Consider the following 11,038-nt stretch of genomic DNA (forward strand, 5'->3'; position numbering starts at 1 on the left):
GGTTTAAAATTTGTGGAGGAAATTTCTGTTTGTTGGGTGTGCCAACATCGATTACGACGGCGGCCGGCATCGAGGTGGTGATAGAGGCCGGCGCAAGACTGGAGGTTGAAGACGACCTCCAGGGTTCGAACTGAGTTGATACAAGTTCGACCGATCGACTCGGAAATTAAAAAAAAAAACAGAAATTTTATTGTTGAGTGTGGGATTTGAACCCACGACCTCAACTTAGAATTTAAGAAAATGACCACTAATCCATCTCACCTTTAATGATATCTTTGGATACATTTAAAAGATATCTGAATAACTAGAAAATCAATATATTTGTTTTTTTATACCATTTCTCATTTACTTCGTATGAATTAAATAATTTTACACGCAAATATGAATTTATAATGCATATTTATGAAAAAAATTATTTAGGCTTTTATGCATACTTAGTTTTCTATACATATTTTTGGTTGACCTAAATATAAAGAATTAATAATTGGCATCAATTTAGTCAATTATCTTGATGTCATATTTTTGTTTACATTTGAATAATTGAGTAATAACCACAACATTCTCAATTATGAAAATATCTAGTGACACTAAACTTAGTCCCATAAAGTTAATGAAAAAATTGTGATTAATTATGAAGATATAATTATTTAACCCCACAGTGTAAATGTTTAAGTGACTAATCAGGATGAGATAGAGATACTAAAAAAATAAAAAAATTCTAGTTGCTCATAGGCCTAGAAAATTTCTTGACAGACAAATTTTGATCCCATCATAAAGTGATATAAATTGTTTGTGTTATAATCTAAGCCCACATGAAAGATTATAATGACATATTGATTTATTTTTTTGAATTTATTTACATAGATAAATATTCAATATTTGGCTTCATTGCATGTTTTAGTAAGTTTTTTTGTTTATTTTGCAGTTGTTCAAACTTTATTTGTTCTAAATTTTGATTCCTCCTATATTATTCCTCTGAATGAAGACAATTATACTGATTGGAAGGAGAAAATTCTCCTATCATTGAGGTGCATAGACAATTTTATGCAGGATTAATGTATAGAGGTTATGCCCAATTTTAGGTAAAGGTCATGCCCAATTTTAGGTAGAAGTCATGCCCTATTTTAGGTAGAGGTCATGCCCTATTTTATGTAAAATGTATGCATAATTTTATATACAGTTTATTTGACATGTATTTTATGCAAAGTTTAAAATGTAGGTTTGAGCTTGAACTCGGCTCGAGCTCAAGCTCGAACTCAGTTAAAATTATTAGGCTCGAGCTCGATTACAATTTTAGGCTCCAGGCTAGGCTCGCCTCGAGCTCGAGCTCGAGTTCGAAATATTTAAATCAAGCCCAACTCGAACAAAGGCAGGTTTCAGGCTCCGATCGATTCGATGCCACCCCTAGCTGAAGCTATCCAAGTAATGACTTGATCGCTAAACAGTTTTGATTATAAGATCCAAAACCAAGGTATCAATTGTGACACTACGAAGGAGATATGAGTGTCCCTCAAGACTATATACGTACAGGAGAGCAATTTATCAAGAATCTATGAACTTTAATCTAGATTGTTTGCCTAAAAGAGAGGTGATAGGAAAATTTTTTATTATTACAGTGGGTTGTATGGAATCCTACAAGAAATCGACATTTATCACCCGTTTACTGCTAATGCAAAACAATTGAGAAAACAATGACAAATTTATTTTGCCAAAGTTTTGGAAGGGCTTGATCTTGCGTAAGATGCAATACAAGCCCAATTACTTGCTTCATATGAGGTTCCTTCACTTCGTACTGCTTTCAATAGGGTGCTGCAAGTAGAATCAGTTGTGACAACAAACGGTGGTAAGGAAGCATCTACAGTTGATGTTGTTGACCTTAATATCTAGTCATGGGTATACTAGATCAGAAATCATTCGTGGCCGTGGTAGTAGCAACAAGGGTCGAGGCCAAGATGGCTCTGATAATGGCAGAGGCTCCAAATGAGTTGCAACAGTTAATTCAGAGGATAACCCAGTTGACATTTGTTTCTAAAATTGTGCCTCAATCCACTTCTACTTTACAGCTACTCTTGCTAAATCAAGTGAGTCTGCTTTGCATGTACATCCATCTTGTACTTGGGTTATTGATTCTGGTGAGTCAATTTTAATGTCAAATACGACTTGTTTTTAAAACTTAGTCACTCTTTGCCATGTAAGCAAGTTACATTTGCAGATGGCTCATCTTCTCAAGTTAATGGAGTAGGATCAATTAAACCTAGTTCTTCTTTGTGTTGATTCCGTTTTATTAGCTCCTAAATTTCCTCTGAATCTCCTCTCAGTTAGTCAAATTACAAAGTCTTTGAATTATTCTATAATTTTGTACATATCTCATTGTGCCTTTCAGGACCTCCAAACAAAGGAGATGATTGGTTCAAAGCATGAGAGAGATGGATTGTATCACTTGGAAGGATCTTCATCACATGCGTCCTTTGCACTTCATGTTCGTGGTACACCCTTCCACTAGCATCCTCGTCTTGATCATCCGTCTCCAACAAAGTTATCACGCTTTTTTCCTGCATTATCTTCTCCATCTCAGTTCTAGTGCAAGTCATGACAACTAAGGAAGCATCGACGAGCATCATTTCCTCCTAGTCAGTCATCTAGTCATAATCTTTTTGAGATTGTCCATTCTGACATTTAGAGACCTTGTCTTATGGTCAGTACCTTTGGCTATAAATATTTCTTGTCATTTATTGATGCTTTTAGTAGGACCACTTCGGTGTATCTCCTTCAAAAGAAGTCTAAGGTATTTGATGTAATCCAAAAATTTTATAATGAAATAAAGACTAAGTTTGGTGCTTCACTTTGTGTTTTGGTACAGATAATGGGTTGAATTTATATAATATAAGTGTCATCCTTTTTGTTAGTTTACAAGTATTATTCATCAGTCTACGTATGTGTATACTCCTAAGCAAAATGGTGTAGCTGACAGAAAAAATCGCCATTTTTTTTATGTTGCATGCACTTTGTTACTGCATATGCTTCGTTCTAAATCTTTTTGGGAGATGCAGTCCTCACTACATGTTTTCTAATTACCAAGATGTCTTCTTTTGTACTTTGTGGTCAAATTCCATTTCATATTTTCAAGTTTGACATTGAGTTATTTCCCTTGTGTCCTCAAGTTTTTGGTTGTGTTTGTTTTATCCATGTACTTGGACCCAAGGGAATAAATTGTCACCTAAAGCTATCAATGTGCTTCCTTGGGGTTATTCCCAGCCACAAAATGGTTATAAATGATTTTTTTTCCATTTACTAGGAAAACCTTTTTGTCCTCAAATGTTACATTTTTTGAAGACACTCCATATTGCAGCATATCTAGTGTTTCTCTAAGTGATATTGTTTGTCCGATTTTTTATGCTCCTAGCCCTGTAGAGGATATGCCCAGTCCACGACCACTTATTCCAATAACTAAACTATTATAAGTGTATTAATGCAGACAACATGGGACGACACCACAAAAGACTCTCTCTACTGAATCAACACCATGTTCGTCTGAGGCACCTAAGGTAAGTGATCTCTATCTCCTTGTTGTTGTCCTCAAAGGTGTCTACACCTGTGCACAGTATCCTATTTCACGGTTTGTCTCTTTTCATTCTTTGTCGGAGTCTTTTAAATCTTTTGCCCAAAAATTGTCTTTATGTGCTATTCCTTCTTTAGTGTAGGAAGCATTGTCCTCTCCTTTGTGAAAACAAGCCAAGGATGTTGAAACAGATGCTCTATTGGTCGTAGAACTTGAACTCCATGTGTGTTTCCCTCTAGTGCATCTGTTGTGGGATGCCTTTGGATCTATACCGTCAAATATAATCTGATTGGTCCATGGAATGGTATAAGACACGTCTTGTGGCTAAAGCATATAACCAAACTTATGGTATTGATGTATTTGAGACATTCATTCTTGTTGCCTGATTACCTTTTTGTTCGAATTCTGATTTCAATGGCAGTGACTGGCCTTTGCACCAACTGGACATTAAAAATGTGTTTCTATACAGTGACCTCGATAAAGAAGTCTATATGGAGCAACCTCTTGGTTATATAGTTCAGGGAGGGATTGGAAAAGTATGTAAGTCAAATAAGGCAATGTATGGTCTTAAATAGTCCCAGGGCGTGGTTTAAAAAATTCAGCAATGTGGTTGTGCATTTGGTTTTTCTAGGAGTCATTATGATCATTCCTTGTTTGTTTTGAGAAGCAGTAGACATGCAACTTCTCATCCAAAATTTTCACCTAGTCCCAAAACCCATTCCGTCAAAGAGGTAATCAATTAGTTTCCAGTTTACATAGTCAAAAGCTTTGTCAAAATCAAGTTTCAAAACGAATTTGGGCATATTGAGTTTTTTGAAGGAATCGTGAGCAGCCATAGAGGAGTCCAAGATATTCCTACCACGAATGAAAGCATTTTGACAGGCGTGTATGATTTCGGGGAGATGGGCCCTAAGACGGTTTGCGAGAAGTCGACCAATGAAATTGTGGTGGTGCTTCTTTATGTGGATGATATTATATTGTCTAGAAGTGATAAGCAAGGAACTAAGGAGGTGAAAATACATCTTACACAATATTTTCAAACGAAGGACTTAAGAGTCTCTCAAATACTTTTTGTGTATTGAATTTGTTAGGAGTAAAGCAGAAACTCATAGGAAATATGTGACAAACATGCTCCAAGAGTATGGGTCATGAAGGGTGAAACATGTAGAAACTCCTATGGAAGTTGGTCATAACCTATATGAAGTTGATAATTCAGAGCTCAGAGACAAAATGTGAATAGGTGGCATGTGGATAAGCTTATCTATGCTACTATCAATCACCCAAATATATCATTCATAGTAAGTATACTTAGCTAGTTCGTGGAATGTCACTGTAAAATTTTTGGAGGCAGCCCAGAGGATTTTGCCATACTTAAAGGAGCACCTGGAAAAAGGTTGTTTTATGCGCCCAATGGTCATTTGAAAATTGAAGTTTACTCAAATGTTGATTATGCTGGATCGAAATTGGATAGAAAGTCCACTTCTGGCTACTATGTTTTTGTTGGTAAACTTGGTTAACTAGAAAAGTAAGAAGCAAAATGTAGTAACTCGCTCCATAGCAGAAGCTAAGTACAGAGCAATAGTTCATAAAATGAGTGAACTTATATGGGTCAGATTGGTGTTATGGGAGATGACTTTTACAAGTATAAAGGCCATGACTATGTATTGTAATAATCAGGCTGCAATTTTTATTGCAAGCAACTCGTTATTTCATGAATGTACAAAACATGTAGAGGTTGACTATCATTTCATCCACGATGCGGTTATTAGTGGAGCATGATCACAAGATATGTTAGGTCAACTAATCAAGCTGGTGACATTTTCACTAAAGCTTTGGGCAAGGAGTTTAGAATTTTCTATAACAAGTTGGGGCTCTTGGATATATACACTCCAGCTTAAGAGGGAGTGTTGATATATATAGCGGTATTTTGGTCATTTTCAGTAACCAGTATATATATATATATATATATATATATATATATCTGGAGTTATGGGTAGATTATATACCTTTTTAGGAACATATGGTTCAAATTTGGTTGAATTCTAATATGTGTACAAGAAGTTATATGAGTGAGAGCTATGAGGGCCATTTTTGTAAACTTACTCTTGTAATCACTTAAGTGAGATAATAAAAGATGGAGGTCAACTTTCTTAGCCTCCAATGAGTGCGTCTTTTGCACTTTGTCCTCTCATCTCCTTATCTTCTCTTTTCTTCATTCTGTCGTCCTCAATTTCTTTCTTTTTACAATTTCTAACATAAGAATATGCAAGATCAATACACTTCCTAAAAATAACATGCAAGACTGACTAGTCCATAGGGCACCAATGTGAATAGTTAATACTAAAGTGCTATAAGAAGGTATCTACTTTCTAGTTGAGGTATCCTCAACTCATTGTAATCATCCCCAAACATGCACACCCCAACCCCACCACCCCTTCCGACAAGAGAGAGAGAGAGGTTTAACAATTACTATTTTCCATTTGCAGTAACCTAGAGTAGAAAATGAAGACCTACCAGTCATCATTTGATCCAGGAGGAGTTGCATACAGTGCACCTGCCATTCGCCACTTCTCTAGTAACTTTTTGTTATTTGGATTGTCAGCAGGCCCACCCTTCACACGCCGACTGTGTAAAACAACAAGAGGCAATTTCTTTGTTTGACTGCTTTGACGTATTCCATTAACAACAGCATTTAACTGCCATACACATGAACTATAAGGTACTCCAAAAAGAACAACATCAAGAAAATTCTCATCTGAGACAGCAAAACACCATACATACCTGACGAAAGCTGAAATGTTTCTGGTCATGAAGAGCCACATTGGCACCATCTACGACAGCTTCAAATGGCCCACTGCGGGCTAACCACTCCTGAATTAGGTTGCTATATTAGCCAAATCATATAAAATCACAATAGCACTACAAAAGCTTTCTTCATCAATAAAATAAAACCATCATCTCTTAAGACAGCTCAGCTGAACATAGCATGAGATATAAAACCCCTTCCTTCACACTCCTAGCTACAATATAATGAAACAATCAGTTGAGAAAAAATTACCTGAAACCTAGTAAAATTAGCTTTGACCTCCTTTTCACAAGCCAACCTTGACAATGAATTTCCAAAGTTCTCAGTCTCCACTGGATCAATATCAATACAAACAAGTCTCTCTCCACAAGCCCCACAAACACCATCATCATCCATCACACTCCTAACTACCTTCCATTCTCCCCTTCCCAACCATCCAATCCCATGTGCCCCACCCCCACATTTCACCACCCCTTCCTTCACCTTTGCTTGGTCCCACTTCTTATCACCCACCATTGCTGCAGCATGGGACAGGAACCACATCTCCAATATCTTGGCTGTTGATTCAGACACCTGTCTTACTGTTGACCGCAATTGATGAATGAACTGATACACCCTCTCCCCTTTTCCAGAGTCTGCACTCACCTGCAATAATGCAGCAAGCTCAGGCTCTTCCGGTGACACACCAAAAGCTGACATGTGGGTTTCTACGGCATAAGCTCCATCAGGATCTCCTTTCATGCAAAAACCAAATAGTGCAGGCCCATATGATCTTAATCTTGGTGAAATTTTGTAATTTTCCATTCTTTTAATCAAATTAAATGCCAAATCAGGGTCCTCTTTTGCAGCAGCCAATCTAGCCAAGCTTGTAAATGTAGCCTCATTTGGGGGAACTTGATCAATATCCATCTGATGGAAAATCTCAAAACCTCTCTCTATACCCAAGCTTATTTGATCATCCTCATTATCATTGGTATTTGAAGGGAAAGAAGAGCAGAGGTAAAGAAGGACATTATAATGGTGTTGAGACAATGGAATTTGATTTTCACGGGCTTCATCATATAGGCAGAGAGCTTCATGCAGCTGTCCATTCTTCGAACACATGTCAAGCTTGTGGCGGAGAACATTCTCAGGGGCTTCACGACGAATCTTTTTTGTTAATCTTTTAGAAGGAGAAGAAACTGACTCTTGAGCAATTTCCCAGGTTCTCATAGAAGCAGAGATGCTTTGGGATTTGGAAGAAGGAAGGGCTGAGATGTGAATATCTTCACTGAACGAAGATTTTCTGTCCACTATGGTTGTGGTGAAGAAATGGTTGCACAGTTTAAAGTTGTAATTTAGAGAGAGGAGCTTAAAAAGAGGGAGATGGAGACATGGGGGAGAAGGTGACGAAGTTTTGGAGAAGAAAGAGAATAGAGAAGGGTGCCTAAGCATCTGGGCAAGGTTCAGAATTTCAAAAAGTTTAAACTGCAAACACAGTTTGGAATACACAAACCTCAACACCACTTAAACTTCAGGCAACAGAAGAATTTATCAGTCAATCACCGTAACTTGTCAAGAAGGAAAAATATCTGCCAAAAAAACCATCAAATCAGTTTTGAATTTAGCAGTATATCATCAAACTCTAAAAAAATAAATGTTAGACCCACACTCTCTTCCTTTGCCATCACATTTCCTGAAGAAAAACATTCTTCCTGATAACCACAAGGCAACTGCTATACGCTACGAAAAGTGAAAAAAAAAATAGCAATAAAAAAAAATGAAGATAAACCACTCAACGAACTGTGAAACAATCAAAAATCAAAAGAAACAAAACACTAATAGAGAAAAAAATAAATTAAGAAAAAATAGTGAAAGCAAGACTAGAAACAAATTAAATAGCAAAACAAATCCTATAGAACTATAGATAAATGTAAAAGCAGTACTTTTTGTGCTTACTTCTTTATTTGATTGTCGTATGATATGATAAGATACACCCAAAACTGAAGAATAAGATTGCCAAAGATTTCAGTTACACCAAGGGTTATTAAAGACCACCCATTCAGGAGTTGATCATCTAGACACCTTTACAGATTAATTGGATCTGGGTCCAAACATGTATCATTTACTTTGATGATCCATGGTCCAAATGTCTCCTACTCAGATCAGTGAATTTGACAAACTAGACCTCACACCTCCTAACTTGTCCAAGAATCATCTGCTATGAATCTTGCACTAATCTAGCTAAAGTTATCAATGAGATTGCATGGACAGATTACTAAGAATTACAAGCAAAATGACTGCAAATATGGTGATATGCTCGTGTGATGTCTCCTTGAGTGTGCATCTCCATTTATCATGTTTTTTTTTTCTAAACACTCCATTTATCATATTACTGATTTGGAGAATTTAGAAAACAATTTGGCCTATAACGCATACCTAGAAAGAAATAATACAGCCTAAAAAGATTTAGGCTGCATTTGGTGAGAAAGAAAGCTGAGAGAAAGCAATAATGTAATTTTTCATCTAGTGACAAAGCCATTCGCCATTCTAAATTTAAATAATAAAAAAACTGAGAAATGAAAAGAAAGAGTAAAGAAAGAAAAAGAGATGAAAAGAAATGAGGTTTCTTTCTCTTCTTCGGTAGAGAGGGGAAAATGGGAGAGAAAATATAAGAGAAACAGTGTCTCTTGTTTGGATGTGTAAAGAAAATGGAAAAAAATATTTTAGCAGCTCAAAGAACAAGAATAGAAACAGGAATAAGGCCATTCCGACAGCTCATTGCCAAATGCTTAAAACAGTTGATTACGAAAAGATCAAGGTCATTCAATGAAAATTTTAGCAGCTCAAAGAACAATAATAAAAACATGAATAAGGCCATTCAGACAGCTCATTGCCAAATGATTAAAATAGTTGATTATGAAAAGATCAAGATCATTCAATGAATGTCTAGAAGAATGGATTGGAATCTTCTGATGAATGTTGTAGATGGGAGATGAGATGGTCAAAACTACCATTCAACCAGCCTTGTTTCTAACATTTCCAACAATTAAGCTCTTATTTTTCTGCAGTTTTCTGCTCGTTCAATATTTCAATTCTGTACGATAGCTATATTTTCTGGTGAGAGTAGCCTGAGTTTTGCTTGATTCAAATGGACTGGCATTCAGATAATGATATTGGGCAAGTGGTAGATAAGGAATCATAAAAAAATGGGATGACAGAGTCCTAATCAAGATCAAGTTCAAGGTCATATAGGCAATTGGCAGTTAATTTTAAAATAAAAAGTCAGGATACATGAATAAAAAGCAAAGGGGGTTTTATGTGCAGTTAAAGCTGAGGCATGGAATAGAATACTTGCATCCAGAGTGGCACCCCTCTTGATACCTGCATTAAGAGCCACCTCTGTTTAAGTTCAGGCTGGGACATCACAAACTCGATCTTCTTAAATATCAGTAGCCATACAGAGAGTTCTAAAACAGTGTTTGATATTGAAGTCAGATAGTGCTTACTAAAATCAGTCCACAGAAGTAAAGTTGAAAAATTCCAGTACAGGACATAAATTCAGACACCTAAAATAAAATATTCTAAGGGTAACTTCTTCCTTTGCAAGTCAGGAGTTCTTAGTTCCTCCGGGGATGTGAAAAAGTTGACAAAGAAAACATGACAGATCAAATTGTATACGACTACTACCAGACAAGTAGATAAGTAAATGTCATAGTCATAAACTTTCCATTGTAAACAGATTTCCTAACACACTTTACCAACAATGAAGAAACTCTCTTCTCAATGGTACTGGCCCATCAACACTAAACCATCTGCACCATTTGAGCCTTTGCAATGAAGGCACGACATCTGCCCTACTTATTCAGCGGAATTCATCTGAAAGGGAGATATCTAGCTACCCGACGAAACAGAAAAGCGGAATGACACAATTTTAAAAGGAGAGCAAAGAGACCTACTTTTAAAGCCAGTGAAAGGACAAAGGGACATCAGACAAAGGAGGGTCCTCGACCACCCGGAGAAGAGAGAATTTCTTCTTCCATCTCAGTACTCTGCTGGACAAACTTTCAAGAGAAAGGTTAATTTTTCTCCCCACTTTCTCTTTCTTTTGCTTTTATCTCCAAATTCCTCATTTTTTAAGGAGAAAGTGTTGAGGGGGTGTCTGAGTGTATAGAAATGTTATCATGGAATTCTTTCACTGAAAACTGTTGCTGGTATGTCATATGTGAGACAGAACCGGTGCAACGCACTGGGGAGGGAAAAAACATATACGTTCCGCTCGCCCCGACTCCAGACCTCTCGCCGCCCAGTCCTTGACGCCTTCCTCCCGACGCTCCTCACCCTCGACTCCTTCTCAGCCGCACTCTCTTCCTCTCAGCGCCCAATCTTCGTCTCAGCCACGTCTTCTTCTTTCTCCGCCCGACGTCAGCCGCCGTCTCTCACCCTTCTTCTCCGTTCCCTCTGTTATCCTCTCGCCGCCCTAAACGCTAAAACGACGATATCATAACTCCTCTCAGCCTCTCTCAATACTCTCGTAAGGTGGCATCGTGCCGAACCGGTTTGCTAGCGGCTCAAGCTCGGGTCGATTCAATTTACCTAAATTTTGAACTGAATTCGAGATCCAGGTTTAAGTTAATGACCCAAACTCGATCAAATCATGGTTTGGTTCGAAAGCTCATGGGTGACTTGTAAAT

The 11,038-nt window shown here is 37.3% G+C and overlaps 1 protein-coding gene across 3 annotated transcripts in view; it reads right to left on the reverse strand.

Annotated features, from left to right (window-relative positions):
- The window catches only part of LOC137951621 (proteinaceous RNase P 1, chloroplastic/mitochondrial-like), a 35,654-nt gene extending 24,836 nt beyond the window's left edge, over positions 1–10,818 (reverse strand). The window contains exons 1-4 of one of the 3 annotated variants that reach the window (XM_068798409.1): positions 10,304–10,818; positions 6,618–7,936; positions 6,341–6,427; positions 6,074–6,255 (exon numbers count right to left, since the gene is read on the reverse strand). In XM_068798409.1, the coding sequence (XP_068654510.1) occupies positions 6,074–6,255; positions 6,341–6,427; positions 6,618–7,799 (1,451 nt within the window). In that variant the 5' untranslated portion in view covers positions 7,800–7,936; positions 10,304–10,818. Of the gene's footprint in view, positions 1–6,073; positions 6,256–6,340; positions 6,431–6,617; positions 7,937–9,702; positions 9,729–10,303 lie in introns of those variants that run through there. The other 2 variants (XM_068798406.1, XM_068798408.1) reach the window with 2 other exon arrangements.
- Positions 10,819–11,038: the final 220 nt, after the last annotated feature.

The sequence above is a fragment of the Aristolochia californica genome, unplaced genomic scaffold (assembly GCF_029961685.1).
Source record: "Aristolochia californica isolate CCGP_79_NKW_82.1479 unplaced genomic scaffold, dmAriCali1.0.hap1 SCAF_15, whole genome shotgun sequence".
NCBI classification, from domain to species: Eukaryota; Viridiplantae; Streptophyta; class Magnoliopsida; order Piperales; family Aristolochiaceae; genus Aristolochia; species Aristolochia californica.